A 25,748-nucleotide genomic window follows, 5' to 3' on the forward strand; every position below is an offset into this window, starting at 1 on the left:
ATTGTGCAGCAAGGTTAAAATAGTTTAAAAAGGGATACTTTACAAATTTAATAAAATTGATGGAGAATAATTTCAGTATTATAAAACTATTAAATGCACAAATAGTTGATTACAAATTTATTCATAAACTGCAGTTTAACCCCTGAAGCTCACAGAAGTATAATGAATGAAAAATAGAATACATTTCCAAGAGAGATTAGTTCTAAAGTTATAAAGTATGTGCCATGAGATTTGATACAAATTAAAATTAATTACTTTGTAAGGGTTTACATGAATTACTAGATAACTTATCCCTAATAATAAGGTTATTGAATTCTGATTATGGTACTGCCCTTTTAGAAAACTGTCAATGAATCCCAATTTTCTACTAACTTAAACACAAAATTGGAACACGCATATTATCATTATAGACAGTATGCCACACTCTGCCTTCCCACACCTGGTTTCCAAAATCCAAAAGTGTATGAAATGGTATCTAGTGGTGTTGGTTAGCATTTCCCTAATTGCTAATTATGTTTAGCGTATTTTCATGTTTTTCTTGGCCATTTGTATATCTCCATTGGAGAACTCTCTATTCAAATCCTTTGCCCATGTATTAGCTGGGTTGTTTGTCTTTTGGTGTTTAGTTGTGTATGTTATAGATACACGTTCTGTATCAGGTACATGGTTTGAAAATGTTTTTTCTTATTTTGTGGGTTGTCATTTTACTTTCTTGATCATATCCTCTGGAACAGAATATTTTAACTTTGGTGAAGTCCAATGTATTAATTTCTTTTTTTTGCCTCTACTTTTGGTGTCATATCTAAGAAACCATTGTGAAATCTGAGGTAATGAAGATATGCCCCATTTTTTTCAATAGTTTTATAGTTTTAGCTCTTACATTTAAGATCTTTGATTCATTTTGAGGTTTTTTTTTTTTTTTAATGTGGTTTGAAGTAAGGGTCCAAATTCATTCTTTTGCATGTGGATATCCAGTTTTGCCTGTACCATTTGTTGAAGAGAATATTCTCCGCCCTTTAAATGGTCTTGACACTTTTGTGCAGAATCAATTGACCAAAGATATATGGGTTTATTTTTGAACTCTCAGTTCTATTCTATTGGTCTGTAAGTCTCTCCTTATGGGAGTACCACACTCTCATGATTACTGTAGCTTTGTACTAAGATTTGAAATCAGGATGTATGAGTACTTGAACTTCATTCTTTTACAGGATTGTCTTGGCTATGCAGTGCCCCTTGTTATTATATACTCATTTGAATATCAATTTTGATAGGGATTGCATTGAATCTGTAGATTGCTTTGAGAAGTATTGCCATCATAAAAACATTGTTTTCTAATCCCTGAACACAGGATATATTTCCATTTATTTATATCTGTTTTAACTTCTTTCAACAATACTTCTTTTTTTATCATTGTGATAAAATATACATAACAAAATTTACCGTTTTAACAATTTTCAACTGTATGGTTCAGCAGCATTTAGAACACTCATATCATCACTTCTGTCCATCTCAAGAACATTTTCTTCATCCCAAAATGAAAGCCTGTACCCACTGAAAATAACTCCCTCAGCCCCTGATAACCACTATTCTATATTCCATGTCTATGAATTTAACTATTCTAGGCACATAGTATAAGTGGATCCACACAATATTCGTCCTTTTTTCTGGCTTATTTCATTAGCATAATATCTTCAAGATTCATCCATGTTGCAGCATATATCAGAATTTCAATCTTTCTAAGGCTGAATAATATTCTACTGTACGTATATATCACATTTTGTTTATGCATTCATCAGTTGATGGATATTTGGGTTCTTCCCACCCTTTGACTGTGGAATAATTCTGCTGTGAACATTGTTGAACAAATATTTGCTTCAGTTTCTGCTTTCAATTCTTTGGGTATATACCCAGAATTGGAGTTGCTGAAATATACAGTATTTCTTTGTTTTACTTTTTGAGGAAATGTCATACAGTTATCCCCAGTGGTATCATTTTACATACTATGTATGGGTGTTCCAATTCTCCACATCCTCACCAGTATTTGTTATTTTCTGATTGTGTTTGTTCATTTGTTTTTTTTAATAGTCATTCTAATGGCTATGAGGTGGTAACCCACTGTGGTTTATTTCAGCTTTAAGTATTATGTTAGCCGTCAGGTTTTCATAAATGCCCTTTATCAGGTTGACGAAGGTCCCTTCAACTCTTAGTGTCTTATTTTAATCATGAAAAAATGTTGGCTTTTGTTCAGTGTTTTTTTCTGTATCAATTGAGATTGTCATGTATCTTTTCCCTTCATTCTACTAATATGCTTTATTATATTGATTGACATTTGATTGTTGTCTCAATCTTCCTGGGATAAATCCCACTTGATCATTGGATATAATCCTTTTAAAAATGCTGTGGGGTTTAGTTTGCTAGTACTTTGTTGATGATGTTTATATCTGTATTCATGACAGATGTTTTTCTGTTTTCTTGTGATAACTTTTCCTTATTAATACGGCAATGCTGGCCTCATAAAATAGTTGTAAATTGTCCCCCCCTTTTATAATTTTTGGAAGAGTTTGAGAAAGATTAATGTTAATTCTTCTTAAAATGTGTGGTACAATTTACAAATGAAGCCATTGGTCCTAGCCTTTTCTTTGTGGGTGTTTTTTTTATTTTTTTATCGAAGTAGGTTGATTTAAAGTATTATATTACATCATCACCAACAATTGTTATTTCTTGTCTTTTGATAATAGCCATTCTTACAAGTGTGAGGTGGTATCTCCTTGTGATTTTGATTTGCATTTCCCTGATGATTAGTGATGTCAATCAGCTTTTCATGTGTCTGTTTGCCATCTGTATGTGTTCTTTGGAAAAAGGTCTATTCAGGTTCTCTGCCCATTTTTTAATTGTGTTGATTTTTTTTAGTGCTGAGTTGTATGAAATCTTTGTATATTTTGGATAGTAACCTCTTATGGATATACTGTTTACAAATATCTTCTCCCATTCAGTAGGCTGCCTTTTTATCTTCTTGGGAGTTTCTTCCACTATGCAAAAACTTTAGTTTGATGTAGTCTCATTTGTTTATTTTTGCTTTTATTTCAACTGTTTGAGGAGATATATGTAAAAAAAAATAATGCAAAGACCAATGTCAAAGAACATACTGGCTCTTTTCTTCTAGGAGTTTTATGGTTTCAGGTGTTACATTTAAGCCTTTAATACATTTTTAGTTTACTTTTGTGTATGGTGTGAAAAAGTATTCCAGTTTGATTCTTTCACATGGCACTGTCCAGTTTTCTCAGCACCATTTATTGAAAATGCTGTCTTTTTCACATTGTATATTCATGCCTCCTTTGTCATAGATTAATTGACCATATAAGTGTTGTTTCATTTCTGGCTCTCTATCCTGTTCCAGTGATCTATGTATCTGTTTTTTTGCCAGTACCATACTGTTTTGATTACTGTGGCATTGTATTGGGTTGGCCAAAAAGTTCATTTGTTTTTTTCCGTAAGATGTTACAGAAAAACCTGAATGAATTTTTGGCAACCCCAATAGTATAGTCTGAAGTCTGGGAGGGTCATAATTCCAGCCTCTTTTTTCTCAAGATTTCTTTGGCAATTTTGGTTATTTTGTGGTACCATATGAATTTTAGGAATACTTTTTAGTTCTGTGAAAAATATCACGGGTATTTTTATAGGGATTACATTAAATCTGTAGATTGCTTTGAGTATTATTGCCACTTTAACAATATTAATTCTTCCAATTCAAGATCATGTGATATCTTCCAATTTATGTGTATCCTTATCAAATTCCATCATCATTGTTTTATAGTTTTCACAGTATATGTCTTTCACCACCTTGGTTAAGGTTATTCTTTTCATGGCAATCATTTCGTAAGGTATGCAAATGTCATATCATTATGTAGTACATCTGAAATTAACATAATATTATACATCAACTATATTTCAATAAATATATAAGAAATTAGAAATATGATGCAGATTAGTGTCCAATTAGATTGTTGTAGCATAATAGTAATGAAAATATAATAATGCAAACTAATTATATTAAATATAGATATAAAATACAATGTTATACTATGTTTTTTAAAAATATTTTTACAGAAACTATAATGTTGTGAATCTAAAATTACTGGTTACTCATGATAATATGGATTTTGGTCCTTTTTCCCAGTTTAGTTACACAGTACGTAATAATTCCTCTCATGAAGCCGTGAATGGGGAAGGCCCTCCATGTATTCCTTCCTTTTTGAGTAGGCATTCAATAAATGTTTAAGTGGATGAATAAATTATTGTACTCTTTTTAGAAAATATTTCAGTTAGCTAGAGACTAAATAGCCTTCAATAACAAAATTACCTAAATGTGTCTCAAAGGTGTTTAGAAAAATCAATTATATAAGAGTGGAAGGGGTAGTTTACCTCCAAATATAGTATAGATACAATATATAGTACGGATACTACCAATTTCTTCACAACTATGAGTTAAAATATGGTTGTGAGGATGTTACCTGAAAGGTGGTTTCGCCTCTTGGTGGGTGTCGAGCCAATAGACACGACCAAGCCAAAGATCTGGAGAAGGAAGTATTTATTATTACCTGCAGCAAGTAAGAACACCAGGGGTCTTTCCCAAAACAGTGTCTCCCTGAATAGCAAAAATTGGGGAAGTTTTAAGCTAAGGGTACATGCATATTCATGAAGGGGCTTAAGCAGAGGAGAATTCAGCATAGAATTGGGGCAAAGGTCTACAGAGTCCAAGCTTTAGTTGATTGAAGTCAGGAGAGTCAACATCATCATTCCATCCTCCGCCTGGTTGGGGGCCTTAGCTCCTGCAGAACTCCAAGATATATTATGTATATCCCTTGAGGAGGAACTAGGACACTGCCTTATCACTACACTATTGTCTGACTGCCTTTTCTCTTTTCCTGCATTCCTTTGTTCCCTTAAGATCATAAGTTACTGGAACTTCCCTGGCGGTCCACTGCAGGAGGCACGGGTTCAATCCTTGATCAGGGAACTAAGATCCCGCATGCCGTACGTACGCACACCCCTCCCCTCCAAAAAATGATCATTAAGACCTGTTCAAGGGCAAGCATTGTGGTTGCGGCTAGGCTTAGATCACAAAATGGCTTAGGCAAAAATGGCTTCTCTTATGTCAAGAAAGCTATTCCTACTTCTTATTCTCTGGGGACCCCCCTAACATATCTGCTTACAGGGAGGAAAAGCAGAACCCAGTGGGGCTTTTGAAGTTTTGCCTCTCTCTTAAGTTTCTGCAACTATTATTTCAAATATATATATATGAACATTGGACCCACAAACTGTCTCTTTTGGGCAACCTTCCAACTTCTGAGATGCCTGAAAAAATCTGACGTATTACAGCTGTTATAATTAACCAGATCCTGATAAGATTTAATATATGGTTAGACATTATTAGTCTGCATTTAATCTCCAAAATTAATCACGAAAGAGACAAATGAAACAAGATGCTTTAGAAAGAGAGGTGGTGTTATTTAGTAGTTAATATTCTGGCTCTTTAAGGAAAGACTGTCTGAATTCAAATTCTGATTGTGTTGTTTAGCAGCTTTATGACCAGCAGTTTACTTTACCAATCTGCACAGCCTATTTCCTTATCAATGTAATTAGTATAAGAATAGAGTTGTTAAGAGGATGAAATGAGTTACTTTACATGAGCTATGAGAAGTACCTGTCATATAGAAAGTGATTATTCAGTGTTACCTATGATTGTTATTGATATTGACACTGTAGCTTGAATTCATTCCAGAACATAAAGATTGCTTTAACATAAGGAATTGAAACTCTCATACCTTCTCCTCACATTTCTATAAATAGGAAGAATAATAAAATCAAGATTTGTCTAAGTCTGCTTATATTTCTAGGTGTTACAGATATTAGCACAGACCTTCTGGTATAAAACCTGTTCAAAGATGCCGTGACAATTCCAAACTTAGATTTTATCTAACCTTATTCCGCTTGAATTTATTCTCAATATTCAAAGTTAGTTTAACTGAAATTCAGTGAAGAAAATGAATTATGGTAAGTTTTAGGCATACAGAATACAGGTGGAGAGGGGATAAGATAATGGTTACTTCAAGGCAACAGTATTCCCTTTTGGTTCATATTTCATATTTGTTTTAATGTATGTAGAAACATAAGACAACACTAGGCTGTAACTATTGTTTCTTGAGAATCGGTACAAAAGACCTTCTAAAGAAAGTGGTAGGCTATTCGGACGTGTTACGCAGCATGATTAATCAGCACTTGTAAATAGTAGGATCTCAATAAAACTTGCTGAATTGAATGAATCAGCATTATACATATTATTTTCCACAAGAATTGAGAAAGTGCCATCTTCTCATCATTTGACTTTAGGTAAAGAGGAATCATTCTGAATACGTCTGTGTAGAAAAGTCTGTTCATTCAAATTTGATTTATTTTCACTAATCACTCTTAGCTGGTAGGGTATTATACAAATGGGATTCATATTCTATTTGGAAAAGGAATAAAAATGTTTTAAATGCATATGCCCTCTTAGGACTATTAATTCTATATCTATTCAAAAATTATCTATAATGAGTACATCAAAAAACAAACGGTTCTTCTCTGTTTATATGAGGGTTATATTTTTGGATTGTATTAATAAATGATTGTTTCTCATATATCGTAAGAGTGTGTCTTCTCTTTAAATGATATATATTTGCCTTTGGCTTGGTAAACTTTTCAACAGTGTCAGTCTACCATTTGTTTTTGTTTTTTTTTAACATCTTTATTGGAGTAAAATTGCTTTACAACGTTGTGTTAGTTTCTGCTGTATAACAAAGTGAATCAGCTATATGTATACATATATCCCCATATCCACTTCTTCTTGCGTCTCCCTCCCACCCTCCATATCCCACCCATATAATTGGTCACAAAGCACCGAGCTGATCTCCCTGTGCTATGCAGCTGCTTCCCACTAACTATCTATTTTACATTTGGTAGTGAATATATGTCAATGCTACTCTCTCACTTCATCCCAGCTTACACTTACCCCTCCCCATGTCCTCAAGCAGATTCTCTACATCTGCGTCTTTATTCCTGTCCTGCCCCTAGGATAAATAGAACCATTTTTTTTCTCTTTTAGATTCCATATGTATGTGTTAGCATACTGTATTTGTTTTTCTCTTTCTGACTTACTTCACTCTGTATGGTAGGCTCTAGGTCCACCCACCTCACTACAAATAACTCAATTTCGTTTCTTTTTACCGTTGAGTAAACACCTTTTAGTTTTATTGATCTTTGCTACTGTTTCCTTTGTTTCTTTTTCATTTATTTCTGATCTGATATTTATGATTTCTTTCCTTCTGCTAACTTTGGGGTTTTCTTTGTTCTTCTTTCTCTAATTGCATTAGGTGTAAGGTTAGGTTGTTTATTTGAGATTTTTCTGGTTTCATGAGGTAGGATTCTATGGCCATAAACTTCCTTTTTAGAACTGCTTTTGCTGCATCCCATAGGTTTTGGGCCATCGTGTTTTCATTGTCATTTGTTTCTAGGTATTTTTAATTTCCTCTTTGATTTCTTCAGTGATCTCTTGGTTATGTAGTAGTGTATTGTATAGCCTCCATGTGTTTGTATTTTTTACAGATTTTTTTCCTGTAATTGATATCTAGTCTCATAGCGTTGTGGTTGGAAAAGATACTTGATATGGTTTCAATTTTCTTAAATTTACCAAGGCTTGATTTGTGACCCAAGATATGATCTATCCTGGAGAATGTTCCATGAGCACTTGGGAAGAAAGTGTATTCTGTTGTTTTTGGATGGAATGTTCTATAAATATCAATTAAGTCTATCTTGCTTAATGTGTCATTTAAAGCTTGGGTTTCCTTATTTATTTTCATTTTGGATGATCTACCCATTGGTGAAAATGGGGTGTTAAAAAAAGTCCTGCACTATAATTGTGTTGCTGTCGATTTCCCCTTTTATGGCTGTTAACATTTGCCTTATGTATGGAGGTGCTCCTATGTTGGGTGCATAAATATTTACAATTGTTGTATCTTCTTCTTGGATTGATCCCTTGATCATTATGTAGTGTCCTTCTTTGTCTCTTGTAATACTCTTTATTTTAAAGTCTATTTTGTCTGATATGAGAATTGCTATTCCAGCTTTCTTTTGCTTTCCATTTGCATGGAATATCTTTTTCCATGCCCTCACTTTCAGTCTGTATGTGTCCCTAGGTCTGAAGTGCGTCTCTTGTAGACAGCATATATATGGGTCTTGTTTTGTATCCATTCAGCCAGTCTAAGTCTTTTGGTTGGAGTATTTAATCCACTTACATTAAAGGTAATTATTGATATGTATGTTCCTATTACCATTTTCTTAATTGTTTTGGGTTTGATTTTGTAGGTCTTTTCCTTCTTTTGTGTTTCCCACTTACAGAAGTTCCTTTAGCATTTGTTGTAAAGCTGGTTTGGTGGTGCTGAATTCTCTTAGCTTTTGCTTGTCTGTAAAGGTTTTAACTTTCTGTCGAATCTGAATGAGATCCTTGCTGGGTATAGTAATCTTGGTTGTAGGTTTTTCCCTTTCATCACTTTAAATATGTTGTGTCACTCCTTTCTGGCTTGCAGAGTTTCTGCTGAAAGATCAGCTGTTAACCTTATGGGGAATCCCTTGTATGTTATTTGTTGCTTTTCCCTTGCTGCTTTTAATGTTTTTTCTTTGTATTTAATTTTTGTTAGTTTAATTAATATGTGTCTTGGCGTGTTTCTCCTTGGATTTATCCTGTATGGGACTCTCTGCACTTCCTGGACTTGATTGACTATTTCCTTTCCCATGTTAGGGAAGTTTTCAAGTATAATATCTTCTAATATTTTCTCAGACCATTTCTTTTTCTCTTCTTCTTCTGGGACCCCTATAATTTGAATGTTGGTGTGTTTAATATTTTCCCAGAGGTCTCTGAGACTGTCCTCAATTCTTTTCATTCTTTTTTCCTTATTCTCCTCTGTGATAGTTATTTCCACTCTTTTATATTCCAGCTCAGTTATCTGGTCTTGTCTCAGTTATTCTGCTATTGATTCCCTCTAGAGAATTTTTAATTTCATTTATTGTGTTGTTCATCATTGTTTGTTTGCTCTTTAGTTCTTCTAGGTCCTTGTTAAAGGTTTCTTGTATTTTCTGCATTCTATTTACAAGATTTAAATCACCTTTACTATCATTACTCTGAATTCTTTTTCAGGTAGACTGCCTATTTCCTCTTCATTTGTTTGGTGTGGTAGGTTTTTACCTTGATCCTTCGTCTGCTGCATATTTTTCTATCTTTTCATTTTGCATAACTTCCTGTGTTTGGGGTCTCATTTTCGCAGGCTGCAGGTTCGTAGTTCCCATTGTTTTTGGTGTCTGTCGCCAGTGGTTAAGGTTGGTTCAGTGGCTTGTGTAGGCTTCCTGGTGGAGGGGACTGGTGCCTGTGTTCTGGTGGGTGGGGCTGGATCTTGTCTTTCTAGTGGGCAGGACTGCTTCTGGTGGTGTGTTTTGGGGTGTCTCTGAAATTAGTATGATTTTAGGCAGCCTCTCTGCTAATGTGTGGTGTTGTGATCCTTTCTTGCTAGTTGTTTAGGATGGGGCGTCCAGCACTGGAGCTTGCTGGCCATTGGGTGGAGCTGGGTGTTAGTGTTGAGACAGAAATCTCTGGGGGAGCTTTTGCTGTTTGATATTGCTTGGGACCAGGAGGCCTCTGGTGCTCCAATGTCCTGGACTCGGCTCTCCTGCCTCAGAGGCTCAGGCCTGACACCACACCAGAGCACCAAGACCCTGAGGTGCCCAGAAAAATCGTGGGAAAACACCTTTGCCTCCTCAACTCCACGATGAGTGAGGATTTGCCACAGGCTTCGCCACTATGTCTTACCATTTGTTTGAATTATTACAAATTTTGAATTAGTGAAGTCCAAATTAAGAAGTTCTAAAGGGCCATTATAATAGGTAATGTGAGTATAGAATATATTGATACTTTAGAATTCCATTTAGTAAAAACAAATGGTGATATCTCCATGAATTAACCATTAATAGGTTAATTATGTAAAACAATCCTACAATTTAATGCAAATAATAGAATAGTTTATTTTCTACTTCCTTAGAATTCAGGTCATTTAATTTCTACAAATAATTAGAAAGGGGATAATTTACTGATCTAGGGAAAAGACAGAAGTACATAAAATCACTAATCATATTAGAAAAATTAGATGCCATTTTGAGGATTAACTAAACTCTGAGCTTAGTTTTTGACCCAATCAAATGAGGGATGACAAAATTTAAATTCCCATTCTTATGGAAATATTAAAACATGTATGATCCCTACAAATGTAAAAAACAAACTTATGGTTACCAGAGGGTAAGGGAGGGAGATATTAATTGGAAGATTGGGATTGACATATACACACTACTATGTATAAAATAACTAATAACTAATAAGGACTTACTGTATAGCACAGGGAACTCTACTCAGTACTCTGTAATGGCCTATATGGGAAAAGAATCTAAAAAAGAATTGATATATGTATATGTATGACTGATTCACTTTGCTGTACAACTGAAACTAAGACAACATTATAAAGCAACTATACTGCAATAATTTTTTTTAAAAAATATACGATCCTAACATAATAGATTCTGATACTTTAATTTTGATATTTTTTTCCATCCAAAGACTAGTAAAATGCTAGATCATTCTATACTTCCCTGGTGACCACTAAGGGGCCTTGAGATATTTTATGCATAGTAAAAATGGAAAACTAAAACCTCCAAAAAATGTATATGTAGAGTAGAATATTTTATAACCTGCATGGAAACCAGAAATAATAACCATGTTATGGCTAAATCATGGGAAATAAGACTCCCATATTTTGAATAAGACAGCCATATTTCATCATTATGTTTTTAGGTGGCTTCATTTGATTTAATGATTATTGCAATTAAGATAATTTATAATATGATATGGTATATAATGTTTTTATTGTGACTTTTTTCTTTTCCATTGGTTCCTCCTGAATATAGTTCATACTTTTAATCCTGTGCCTTATCTTTCCATAATTCTCAGCCCACTTCATCCTCATTTGTCTGCCTGTATTGCTGGCTTTTCACTTTCTGAGACTTGCATTTCACTTGTCCTCCAGTAGTTCCTAATGACTGACTAGGTCCTGACAAATTGCCTTACCTAGACATCTAGGTGCCAAATTCACAAGTACTATGAAAGACAAAACAAAAAACAAAATAAAAATGTTTCCCAGAAACATTGAACTCAGTCTAAAAAATATATTTTGCTTTTTACATTCAAATTTAATCAAGCTTTGAGAACTGAACAACCTATTATAATGTTTTATCAAGAACTTATGTACCATGTGTGAATTACATTTATCTTTTAATTCTGTTCTTACAACAACACTCCGAAAAATACCACTGTGTTCTTTTTCTATTAATACAATCACAGGCCTTGAATACTTTAAAAACATCTGATGTAAACATATGATCAGATTCATTTGATCCTATGAATGGTTTAGAAATAAGAAAAATATAAGTAGCAAACAAAACAGTGATGTGATTCTCAGAGAATGCCAAACATGAGTTTAGAGGATTGTACTGTGCTGCTTTTAATAGAGTATTCTTAAATCATTGAGAAGGAGTGATTATTTCAGTTCATCATTTCTACTTCTGTCACTATGTCATCAGCAGCTCTACTTTGGGTTTGGGAATAGCATCACTCTGAAAAAAGAACCAAGAACACTGTGTGTGGCCTAAGTATTCAGATAGAACATATATGTGAATTGCAATAAAGCCATCCAACTCTATTAGATTAAGATGCAACCCATTATTCTGCTTTTGTTTCTTCTTATATTTCCTGTTTTCCAAGTAAGCTACAAATCAATGATTTGGTACAAGAATCTAAAAAATATAAATCAAAATCAAAACACTTCATTTTCAACCTGGAAATATTTTTTCAAAGAGAAATACCATTCCCTTTTCAAGTGTCTCCTCTAAAATCTGGTAGTGAAGAACATAGTTTTTTTCTTTTAAAATATCCATAGGTAAGATTTTTTTTTTAGAGGACAATAAATGACATAGCTTCAAGAGCCCTGTCTTTCTGAAACAAGTTCTAAAAGTAAAGACTGTAAAATGCTGAAGTTAGTAGGTCAGCCCAGGTAATTAACACAATTCTCAAATGACTTCTAAGCCAAGCAATCCCCAGATCCCTTATCTTCCTACCTTAAAATATCTTGAGTTAAAAACGTGATTTCCAGGTCACTAATTTGTAATCCTTACATTTTATCAGTATCATAAATGATTTAAGAAGCTTTCAGAAGTTATTATAATTTCTGAATTTTTAGTTCATAAATTATAAAACTGCTATCAACAAATTTATCTTTTCTGATATTTTCTTTAGAATAAATGTGGACTTTATCTGTACCAACTATTTAGAATACAATACAAAGATTCCAACCTTCTGTAACTTAAATGTGCAATGTAATGTAAGTAGTTAAATGGTATTGTGGAGTACTAGAAAGAAATCAGCCTTAGGATCAGACAGATCTTGGTTTGGCTTGAAACCTAACTCTTCATTTACTAGATTACATAATATTAGGCAATTTTTAAATCTTTCTGAGCCTGAGTTTCCATATCTGAAAAATAGATATAAATTTTTAACTTACAGACAGTGAATATTAAAAGACTTAATATATAAGAAAATATATAGCATATTGTCTGGCTCGTAACTGACACTCATTAGTCTGTAATTATGATTATGATTACTATTATACTGTTAATGTATGAGGATATGTAAGTCTTCCTTTTCTGATAGTGAAGACCAACATAAAAGACTGTTTTATATTTATGTGGGAATTTGCACCATAGTTAAAATTATAAAGTACATAGTTCATTTAAAAATTAATTTAGGTATATTGTTGTTCAAATTGTGTCTCCTACTATATAGCAACTCTGAAGGGAAATAGGTCATAACAGGTATCCCATAAGGCAAGTGTCAGTTTTGTCAGCTCCCACTTCAGCCTCATGAAGAAGTTTTGTTGTTATTTTCACAAAAGCTCTTTTGGATCTAAAAGAGCTAAAGTTATTTTTATAAATAGATATTTTCACTTGGTTAGCATGTTAATATTTATTTTACTCTGCTTGAAGAATGCATATTTGGAAGACATTTGAACGTTACCCACAGTAAATATATTAGTATGATAGTCAGCCTCTCCCTATTACTAATTTAATTATAGTTCATTTAAGCATGTAAAATGGATAGAAATTCTTTAACTGTATTTTAGAATGAAGAGAGGAAGGTCACAAGTACAATAAGTAAAACAATTATTTAAGAGCTAACATTTTTCTATAATGATTATCATTAAAATGCACTATCATTAGTTTTATTTACTTTGTCCTTTGGATTATTTCTCTCTTTCATTAAATTTTATTTCAAAACTAAGAAAGACAACAGCAAAATCAAATAGCATTTGGAGTATAGGGCGCTCTAAGTAGTAACACTTCAGTTTACAGCATTCTCCTGAGAATATCTTTTAAAATATATTCTTTTGTCTTTATATGATGATATGCAAAGCCTTAGTTTTATATTCTACATAATTATCTTTATTACAGTCTCTATCTAATTTTTGTTTGGTGTATAGATGAGAATATACATTTTTCTTTTTAATCTAGATCTAGGACTTGATCTTGATATTGACTTATACTAGGTAGCACATTTTCACTAAGGTGACTAGAACTGTGATGTGTGTATCTGCACAGACATAAATTCAGACAATTTTTGTAAAACAACATTAAGGTCTTACTAAGAAAACTTGGAAAAGGAGGGTGTTAATGAGTCTTTTTATATATAACAAATAGCCTTCCATGATGATTCCAAAAAGGAAAAAGCTACATGCACTCCTGGAAGACTTACAAACATATTGGAACAAGTATAGCTCTTCACATTGAAAACACTGTGATGTTTTATTTTCAAATCTAACAGCTTTTTGCTTATGTTAAAGGAAACACTTGATAGACATCACAGATTCAATATATTATGGAAAATGTGCCTTAATTAAAATAACTTATCCAAAAGGAATCTTGAGTCAACATGTACCAATACTTAGTGAGTGATTTGGCTGCTTTACTTGCAAATGATTATACCAGATTTCATAACTTATTATTCAGCATTCTATAATTGTTAATTTTCCATTAGTAGATTGAAATTGTTATTTTGAATAGAAATATATTCATATACAATACAAAAAACTTAGGTAGAATTACAAATGTAATTCCTATAAGAAAATTAATATATTTTCTAAGATAGGATCATTCATGATAAAATATTTTTAAATTTTAAAAAATAAGCCTTATTAAAAGAATTCTATCATTGATGCAGAAATCTGACCTCTGTATTTAACATAAATCACTCACAAATTTCATGAATCTTATAAAGCAAATGGAGGATAGTAATGTTACTAAGTCCAAGCTCGTACTGCTCCCTCACAACAGGCCGATAAATCTAGAGACGAAGTTTTGGGGCAAGGAATAGCAACTTTATTCAGAAAGCCAGCAGAATGAAAAGATAGTGGACTAGTGTCCCAAAGAACCATCTTCCCCAAGTTAGAACTCAGACTTCTTTATTAATACTAAAAGGGGTCGGGCGGGGATGGCTGGTTGTTGCAAACTTCTTGGTGCCAGAATCCTTTGTTCTTGCACCTGTCCGTGTAGGTCAGGTCACAATATTCCTGTAAACCTCCAACAAGACAAATGTTATTCTCTGTTCCACAACTTTTTACCTCTATATGAATGAAATGCGTTATAGATTTAAAGGTCAAGCCTGGAAGGCACAGCCTTGAGAATGGGCTATTATGTATATTTCAGGTTTTTTCTTCTTTGTTACAGGAACATTGTAACAAAATACTATCAACAGTCTTTAGAAAACCATATTAAAACAATAAATAAGCAAACATTTTAATACCATATTAAAAACTGGTTGGGAGACTGTCTACTTTCCCTTGCCTCACCCACTGTTCCCATTGGAAACCCCAAAGCATTAGCAATTGCTACATAAAAGTCTTTCACCAGCCTCAAACAAACTTCATACATCAATCTTCACATCTAAGGGACTATCATGTATGCATAGATTGTGTGAATGTCTCATCATTCTGGTTTGTAAACCTCTTTTCAGATACTTTTTGTCCAGCATGGTGTAACCAAAAAAATATAAATAAAAAAAGCATTAGGTTCCCTTCAGTTAAATAACTTTTCCCCAAATAACACACAACAAAGAAGCAAAAAGACCACCAATTTCTCTTGACCCTACTGCTGTTTAAATCACAATTCTATATTATTCTCTTTCTTGTCCTTGCTGTAGTTCATTAAATCTGTGAATGTTACTTGTTGCTTTCACTTTTGTTCCACATGTAATCTGTATACCCCAATGAAGATAGTCAAATGCAGGTGCTGAACATGTTGTGTACTTTTCTGCTGCCAGGCATCTGGCTCAGAATTGCCATTATTTCACTCAGGGAAGACCTTCAAATGGGGTCTCACTGCAACCAAATGCTAAACAGTTTCACTCTCCTTGTTTCTTTGTCAAGTCACTATCAGCTGTAATCTAGAACTGCCCTTCAGACTAACTCATTCGGAGCAACTCCTTCCTATTGACTCAGTTCCTGACTGCAGATTTCCCTTTTCTCAGTTTTCACTGCCCACATCAGGTTTCATAAAAGATCTATGATTTTCCTGGTGTTTAACCTCTGTTCCTAGTCTAAATTTTACTTTGCTACTTCTACATTCCTTCTAACATGTTATGAGAAATCTAGCTGGGGAAAAATAACAGCAGTTACAACAATTACAAACTTTTCTTCACCTTGTTCTCCATTCCTCAAATACCTTTTTCACTCTTTTCTGCTCATCCAGGCCATGTCCATCCTTCAAGGCTAAGCTCACCTGTATTCTTTTTGTACACTTCTAAGGCTACCCTGTATTTTTTTTCTGCCGCTTTCACTGATTGTGGCAACCCTAAATGGTGATTATGATGATGAGATTACAATGATGACAGTGGTGTTGGTGCTGGTGCTTTTAGTGACTAGGATAGCTAATATTTAATGAGTATTTCTTGTTGTGTTCAGAAAAACCTCTTTGGAATTGGCACTAGTTTACTGATGAGAGGAGTTAAGCATTAGGGAAGATAAGCAAATTTTTTAAAGTCACTTAATTAAGTGTCAGAATGGAAATTAAGCATTTGAGTAAAAAGCCTAAGTTCTTGATAACTACACCACACTGTGTCCTCTCAAATGTTATTAATTTTTAAAATGCAATTAATGCAATATTTAATAAGTTTTTGACATCTCGAGATTTTGTCATTTATTATTGTTAAACACATATAGTTGCTTTCAGTAAATGTTTATAAGCTAATGGAAAAAATTACCTGAGCTTATCATATTTAATTTTATATATAGCTTACATTAGTTTTCTAGGACTGCCATAATGAAATAGCACAGACTTGATTACTTAAACAATATAAACGTACTTTCTAACAATTCTGGAGGCTAAAATTCCAAGATCAAATAAATTTAGAGTCCTAGATGAAAGTGATTTCAACTTTGATGCCATCATCATTTATCATAATTAAGTAACAACAAAATTTTAAAATATATTATCCCCAATATTAATAACTGATAAGCCTTCATAAATGGCAATATGTTTTGGTTTTAATGGAAACATTGCAGGCATTTGCTTTATATTATCCATATATAATATTTCCTTTCAAATAACAATTTCAGTCATTTACAACAGATGATATCTTAAAATATAATCACATATGATATATTAAAATATTTATTTCACACAGAAGGATACATCTTTTCTTCAGAGAAAAATCTCTACCTACTATAGGTTTAGAATGTTGGCTTAATTTATGCCACTCAGATCATTATATTATCTGCATGATTGCAAGTTTATATTATCTGCATAGCTATCTTAGCAAGAAGAAGCTTTAAGTTTGTGATTTGCTTTTGAGATTTAATTCATACACTTCCAAGACTCCAAATGTAGTAAAGTTCAAGCTACAATAGCATTAAAAATGTGCATAAATTAATACCTTCATCAGACATTTACTGAGTGCCTTCTATTTGCCAGGAAAAGCACATGGATGAAGCTTTAACAGCTCTCCAAAAGAGAGTCAGCACAAAAATTTTGTTTAAGCAATAACCTTGTCCCTTGGATTTAAGAGAGCAATTTTTCATATGGTCCAGCATCACCGTATACAAAAAAATAGAAATTAATTTTCTGCATAGTTTTACATTCCCTCAGTAAGAAAATGATCTTTTCTTTTTTTTTTTTTCAAATGAACCTGGGAGGGAGACATTTTATTTATTTACTTACTTTTAAATTTTATTTATTTATTTATTTATTTATTTATTTATTTATAGCTGTGTTGGGTCTTCGTTTCTGTGCGAGGGCTTTCTCTAGTTGTGGCGAGCGGGGGCCACTCTTCATCATGGTGCACGGGCCTCTCACTATCACAGCCTCTCTTGTTGCGGAGCACAGGCTCCAGACGCGCAGGCTCAGTAATTGTGGCACACGGGCCTAGTCGCTCCACGGCATGTGGGATCTTCCCAGATCAGGGCTCGAACCCGTGTGCCCTGCATTGGCAGGCAGATTCTCAACCACTGTGCCACCAGGGAAGCACCAAGAAAATTATCTTTTCTATAATGAGTTTTGGGAACTAAGTTAACACCATTAGAAGAAGGCTAAGTTTCCATTTAATCTCCATGGCTCACTTGAGAAATGGAATTTACAAAAGAAAAACAGAAAAAATATGAAGCTATTTGAGAAATGCCTAAATATGAAGTTATGCTCTCTATATTAGCAGCATGTGGTTCTGTGTCTTTACAACATTTGAACTATGGTAAAAGGCACATTCTCTAAAATAACTGCATTCAGATTTTCAACTTCAAACTCAGAGGCTTGCCAAGAATGTCTTTACAAAGTATCTATATTTTAATTTTTTTAAATTTATATTTCCCAATTGCCTTCCAAAGTGACCTCCAAAATTAACGACACCTTCACCAATTTTTTAAGATAATGCCTTCCATTTTTTTCTCAAAGTAAATTTTTTACAAAAGAGTTTTGCAGCAAAAGCAATCTCAAAGGTTTATTGTTCTGATATCTGTTTCACTGCTACTCAGAAAAACATAAGAAACTCAACTTAAAATTAAATAAAATCAGACTGCAGTAACTTCTGTGATTTCAGAACAATGGTGGATTAAGAAGCTCCAGACCCTTGTCCTCTATGGAAATATCAAGTAAGCAACTACAGATTGATTTAAAAAGCTTCGTGAGAGCTCTGGAAGCAAATCAAGGATATACAGCAGCCAAGTAAATGTCTGATCAAGAAAAAGTCACATTCAAATCAATAGAAATTTCATGGCATTTATGCTTGCTCTTGTACCAGGGTAGCACAACATAATTGGAAGAAGGCAACTTATTTCTTGATTTCCCCCTTAAGATACAAGAAATGAGTGGAATTTTTGGCCACATTCTGGTCTATCTGTAGGGTATGCAACAAACTAATTTCAGTATTGCCTAACTCAATGCTCAGATGAGAATAGCAGTATGGTTTGGATGCCAAGTTGGAAGCCACAAAAAGTAGTGGCAGGTACAATAGCACATGAAAATTGCAGGACTACAGACCATGGATACCTGGGGGCAAGCGATTATAGGCAAAGGTATACAAAAGAATATCTAAGGTCTGACAAAGAAGCAGAGGTGAGACTTAGAGAAATTAAGATATGTATAAGCAACTGTGTATATGTGAGATTGGAATAAAAAAGCACACATGCAAGTCCACAGAGATGCATTCTCAGAAAAGGCCTGAGAACTCAACTTTCATGCTGGGCTGATTAGTGAAATACTTCCCCCACACAGAGCCATTAGGCAAAGGTTAGGAAAAGTGGCTGTTTTTTCAAATACCCAATTTTAACAAACGATCACAAGGAAACATGGAAACATGGCTCATTCAAAAGGGACAAAATAAATATCAGGAAACTGACCCTAAAGAACAACAGATTTTAAAGTTTCTAGACAAATAACAACAACTTTCTTAAATATTTTCAAAGAGCTAAAGGAAAACACAGAAAAAGAACTAAAAGAAATCAGGAAAGCAACATATGAACAAAATAAGAATATCAAGAAAGCGATAGAAATTACAAAAAAGAAGCAAACAGAAATTCTGGACCTGAAAAATACAATACTGAATTGAAGAATTTACTAGAGGGCTTCAATAGCAGACTTGAACCAGCAGGAAAAAACCTGTGAATCTGAAGACAACTTGTATGAAATTTTCAAACCTAGAACACAAAGAAAAAAGAATGAAAAACAGTGAATGGAGCCTTAGAGACTTAAGAGCCATCATCAAACAGACCAATATATGCATAACTGAAATCCCAGAAAGAGAAGAGAGAGAAAAGGAGCAGAGACCTTCTTTGAAGAAATCATAATAAAGAATTCCCAAAATTTGAAGAGGGATATAGATTTAAAATACGGGTAGCTAAATGAACTTCAAATAGGATAAACCCAAAGAGACCCAAACACATTGTAATGAAACTGTTGAAAGTAAAAGACAGATCAGTTTTGAAAGCAGCAGACGTGACTCAACACATACAAGGAATCATCAATAAAATTATTAATAATCTTCTGATCAGAAACCTTGCAAGACAGAAGGCAGTGGGATGATATACATTTGTCCTTCAGTATCCATGGGGAATTCATTCCAGGACCCACCGCAGATACAAAAATCTGTGGATGGGTTCAACATGTGGAACCCAGGGATATGGAGGGCTGACTCTATTTAAAGTACTGAAAGAAAAAATATATATATCAAATGAGAATTCTATATCTGTGAAAACGGTCCTTCAAAAATGAGGGATAAATTAAGATATTCCCAGATAAGCAAATATTGAGAAAGTTTATTATGACTAGACCTTCACAACAAGATATATTAAAGGGAGTCCTTCAAGTTGAAATGAAAGGATCCTATACAGTAACTCAAAGCCAAAAAAATACATAAATTTCTCAGATAAAGGAAGATGCATGACTAATATAAAAACCATTATTATTAATATTGATTCATAACACCACTTTTTATTGTTCTACAAGATTTAAAAGTCAAAACCACAAAAAATGATTATAAATCTATGGTAATGAGTACACAATACACCATAATGTAATCTGTGATGTCTATAGCAAAAAAGGAGGGGCATAGCTGTAAAGGAGTAGAGTTTTTCTATGTGATTGAAATTAAGTTGAAATCCATTAAGATAGATTGTTATAACTTTAGGACATTATATGTAATCTCCATGGTAATTACAAAGAAAATATATAATACTCACAAATGGAAATGAGGAGAAAATCAAAATGTTCCACTACAAAAAAATATCAACTAAACAGAAAGAAAAGCAGTGATATGGAGTAAGGTACAGAAAAGCTATTATAAGACATACAGAAAACAAAGAACATAATGACAATTTTGTCCTTCCTTATCAGTAATTACTTTAAGTATAAATGAATTAAACTCCTCAATCAAAAGACATGGATTAACAGATTTTTTTAAAGGATCAGACTATATGCTGTCTAAAAGAAACTCACTTCAGAGTAAGTACATTCCAGAATGGAAAAAGATATTTCATGCAAATAGCAACCAAAAGAGAGCAGGGCTAGCTATATTATATCAAACAAAATATACTTTAAGTAAAAAATTTTACAAAAGACAAAGGAGGTTTTACTTATAAAAGGGTCAATTCACCCATAAGATATAATAATTATAAAAATAGAAGAAACAAATATCAGCGCTCCTAAATATATGAAGCAAAGGTTGACAGAGTTGAAGGGAAAATTATGTGGATCTACAATAATACTAGGAGACTTCAATATGCCAATATCAATAACCCATAGAACAACTGGACATAAGTTCAATATGGAAATAGAGGATTTCAGCCACTCTGTAGAATAATTGGACTTAACAGACCTATATAGAACAAACCACCAAACAATGGAAAAATAAGATTTTTTCTCAAATGCATGTGCAATATTACCAAGGTCAGACCATATCTTAGACTGCAAAATGTCTTAATAAATTTTAAAGATTGAAATCATATGAAGTACTCTTTCTGATCACAGTGGCATGAAAATAGCTATCAACAGTGGAAGGAAAATTAGAAAAACCACAAATGTGTGGAAATTACAATACATTTTTTTTCACTTAAACTTTTTATTGTGATTTGGGTTGGGGTTCTAAGATAAGCACATTTTTTATTAAAGTATAACTGATTTACAATACTATATTAGTTTCAGGTGTACAGCATAGTGATTCAAAATTTTTATAGATTATGCTCTGTTTATAGTTGTTATAAAATATTGACTATATTCCCTTTGCTGTACAATATATCCTTGTAGCTTATTTATACAATACACTCTTAAACAACGAATAGGGAAAAATAAATCACAATGGTAATTAGAAAATATCTTGAGCCAGTGAAAAGATGTATCAAAATACCAAAACTTATCATAAGCAGCAAAAGCAGTGTTAAGCAGGTAATTTTTAGCTATAGATGCTTACATTAAAAAAGAGAAAGGATGTCAAATCAAAAAACTAACTTCATTCCTCAGCCACTATGGAGAACAGTATGGAGGTTCTTTAAAAAACTAAAAATAGAGTTACCATATGATCCAGTAATCCCACTCCTGGGCATATATCTGGAGAAAACCATAATTCGAAAATATACATGCACCCCAGTGTTCATTGCTGAACTATTTACAATAGCCAGGACATAGAAGCAACCTAAATGTCCATGAACAGAGGAATGGATAAAGAAGATGTGGTACATATATACAATGGAATATTACTCAGCCATAAAAATGAACAAAATAATGCCATTTGCAGCAATATGGATGGACTTAGAGATTGTCATACTTAGTGAAGTAAGTCAGACAGAGAAAGACAAATATATGATATCACTTATATGTGGAACCTAAAAAAAAAAAGTACAAATGAACTTATCTACAAAACAGAAATAGTCACAGATGTAGAAAACAAACTTATGGTTACCAAGTGGGAAAGGCAGGGGAAGGGATAAATTGGGAGATTGGGATTAACATATTCACACTAATGTACATAAAATAGATAATAAGAATCTACTGTATAGCAAAAAAGAAAAAGAAAAAGAAAACTAAATTGAAACGGAAGGGAATAAGAAATATTGACACAGAAATAAACAAAATCAAGAATTAAAAAATAGAGAAAATTGATGAAACCAATAGTTGGTTCTTTGAAGGCATCAACAAAATTGGCAAACCTTAAGTTGCATTAAGAGGAAAAGAGAGAAGACTCAAGTAGATAAAATCAGAAATTAAAAAAAACACATTGTAATTACTATGAGCAACTGTATGCCAGCTTTGGGATAACTAAATGAAGTGGACAAATTCCTAGAAATACACAACCTCACAAGAATGAATCATGAAAGAAAAGAAAATATAAACCAACTTGTAACTAGTAAAAAGTGATTGAATCAGTATTCAAAAAACCTCCAAACAAAGAAGAGGCCTGAACCAACATGGCTTCCCTGGTGAATTCTACAAAATATTTGAAGGGGAATTAATAACAATCCTCTTCAAACTCTTTCAAAACATTGAAGAGGTGGGAGCACTTCCTAACTCATTCCATGAGGTCACCATTACCCTGATTCCAAAGCTAGACAGACACTACAAGAAAAGAAATCTGCAGACCAATATTTCTTATGAATATAGATGCAAAAATCTTCAACAGAACACTAGCAAACAGAATTCAGTAGCACATTAAATGGACTATAAGCCATGATAAAGTGGGATTTATTCCTGCAATGTGAGGTTGTTTCAACATATAAAAATCAATCTATGCAATACCCTATAATTAATATAACAGAAAAAAATCATCTCAACTGATGCAGAAAAAGCATTTTACAAAATTAAATACCCTTTCATTATTAAAAAAAAATTCAACAAACTAGAAAAAAGAGGGAAGCTACCACAACATAATAAAGGCCATTATAAAAGTCACCATATCAATGGTACTGAAAGGTTTTCCTATAAGATGAGGAACAAGACAAGCATGCCCACTTTTGCCACTTCTACTCAATATAGTACTGGAGGTCCTTGCCGGGGAAATCTCTCTCTCTCTCTCTCTCTCTCACACACACACACACACACACACACACACACAGGCATCCACATAGGAAATGAAAAAGAAATATTTCCCAGCAAGAACTTCCCAAAGCATATTGCTCCTTTAGAATATGCCCATTTCTGATACATGCTGGAGTATACACAAGGACAGCTAAGATAATTAGATAATTAGATATTGAATGTTTGATTGACTCAATGTGAATCAAACCATTTCTTGAACAAAGGAAAGATTAGGATAAGTGAGTTAAGTGAAACCTGAATGCCTTCCATTCTATGGTGCCAAGGGATTGTTCCTTTCTAAAAAAAAAAAAAAAAAAAAAAAAAAACAGTAATTTTTAAGGATATTCATATCCTATTACCCTGATTGTCCATACAATATTGTGACAGAATGTCCAAAAGAATCTTTAAAGATTAAGAAGATTTGCAGATGAATCATTTATTTGAATTACACAGACAAAAAGAGAGTAATGCCACCCTGGGCCAATTGTCTTCAAAGAAACACAGCCTAAATGGTGCGGGGGACCCAAAACTACTCTTAACTGGTGGTTGGAAAATGATGCCTGGAAGCTAGAATAGTAACAAGAAAAGTATGTTCATCTTACCATCAAATTTTTAAGCTTCTACTCATTGTAAACCTCTATGTGCTTGTGTTAGTACTTAAATTCCACCATTGTATGAGGTTGAAAAGACATGTAAACAGCTTTCATTATTGCAAATTCAACAGTCATCATCTTTGCCTAAACAGTCAAAGGGTACAAACTTCCAGTTAGAAGATGAATGAGTTCTGAGGATCTAATATACAGCATGGTGACTATAGTTAACAATATTGTGTTGTATACTTGAAAATTGCTAAGAGGGTAGATCTTAAATATTCTCACCACACACACACAAAATGGTAACTATGTAAGATGATGGATATTTTAACTAACCTTATTGTGGTAATCCTTTCACAATATATATGTATATCAAATCATCACATTGTATATCTAAAACTTAATGTAGTATGTCAATTATATCTCAGTAAAGCTGGAAAAAAGATAAAAGATGGAAATATGTTTATTTTCTTGATGGGAATGACATATTGTAAACAATGTTGTGGAAGTCTCGGCCTTGAGATTCTTCAAGAAATATCTCTGATGTGTAATGAGTACTCCATGGAGAAGCTTCAGAACATAATCAAATTTGAAAAGTATTTTGAATCATGCCTACAATTTCATGCCAAATGACATAATTGTGATGCCAATAAAAATCAAAGAAAGAGGCTTGTATCTTGAAGTTTATGTTTGTGCATATAACAATTAACACTAGCCCTGCTGTTGAACCATGCATAGTCACATCTATGGTTACATTCCAGACATAAATAATAATCATGACACCTCACTTTAATGGAGGTTAGGGAGCAATAATAGTGAAATATTTAGGATTGGTGGGCAAATTTTAAGTTTACTTTAATTCGATTTATTTCTTTTAGAAGTAGATGTGCCTAAATTTCTACTGGATTTTTGCACACCCACTAGGAGAAAAAAAGATATTCTCACACTTATCCCCTTTTTAGATTAGATACACAGCATCCTGAAGAAATGAATGTTAGCAGATCTGAGGAGCAGTTCCATGCTGTAAACCATGCGGAACAAACTCTTCATAAAATGGAGAACTACCTGAAAGAGAAACAATTGTGTGATGTGCTACTCATTGCTGGACACCTCCGAATCCCAGCCCATCGGTAAATATCCTTATGCAGACAGATCATTTAATGACTATAGCTAGCATGAATGAGAAAGAATCAGTCCATTGATTACGAATTGGAGCATTGAGGAAAATAGATTTTTATGTTTTTGTATTGAAAAAGCACTAGCCTATATGATCTGTTTCCCTGTGTGATATTTAGAAGAGCCAAACTTTAGAGAAATTGATGAAGAGAAACAGCACAAATTGTCTAAACAAAATCAACTTACTTAATTTACCTTTCTAATTTCACTACACTTTACTGAACTATGAAAGATTTATGCAGAAAACGTACTCATCAGTGTTAAAAACTTACTGACTATATTTCATGTTTTTCAGTGAGATTATGGACTGATTTAATTTCCTATGAAACATTCCTATTTCCAGGTTGGTTCTCAGTGCAGTGTCGGATTATTTTGCTGCAATGTTTACTAATGATGTGCTTGAAGCCAAACAAGAAGAGGTCAGGATGGAAGGAGTCGATCCTAATGCACTTAATTCCTTGGTGCAGTATGCTTACACAGGTAAGTGCTTGGCATGTATTAACTCATTCAATCCTCACAATAACTCTATATTATATAACCCACATTATTATTATTCTAACTCTGCAAGTGAGAAAATTGAAGGATAGACCAGTTAAGTAAATTTCCTAAAGTAGTAAGTGGCAGAATCAGTATTTAGATACAGTAGTATAAAAGAGCAAGAGGTAAATAATATGCTATACAATTTTTGACCATGAGAAAATAGAGCTATTTTAACACAAAGCTACAGGAGCATGTCTCTCTTTCTCTTTT

General features: G+C 33.3%; 1 protein-coding gene and 1 long non-coding RNA gene across 4 annotated transcripts in view; both read left to right on the plus strand.

Annotated features, from left to right (window-relative positions):
• The window catches only part of LOC309653125, a 701,885-nt gene that overhangs the window by 120,202 nt on the left and 555,935 nt on the right, over positions 1 to 25,748 (plus strand). The window lies entirely within an intron of this gene.
• Positions 1 to 25,748, plus strand: part of KLHL4 (kelch like family member 4) — a 110,454-nt gene that overhangs the window by 37,468 nt on the left and 47,238 nt on the right. For all 3 annotated transcript variants that reach the window (XM_082447397.1, XM_082447398.1, XM_082447399.1), the window contains exons 2-3: positions 24,785 to 24,952; positions 25,342 to 25,478. In XM_082447397.1, coding sequence (XP_082303523.1) covers positions 24,785 to 24,952; positions 25,342 to 25,478 — 305 coding nt within the window. The remainder of the gene's footprint in view (positions 1 to 24,784; positions 24,953 to 25,341; positions 25,479 to 25,748) is intronic.

Source organism: Balaenoptera physalus (genome assembly GCF_965194825.1).
Source record: "Balaenoptera physalus genome assembly, chromosome: X".
In the NCBI taxonomy this organism is placed as follows: domain Eukaryota; kingdom Metazoa; phylum Chordata; class Mammalia; order Artiodactyla; family Balaenopteridae; genus Balaenoptera; species Balaenoptera physalus.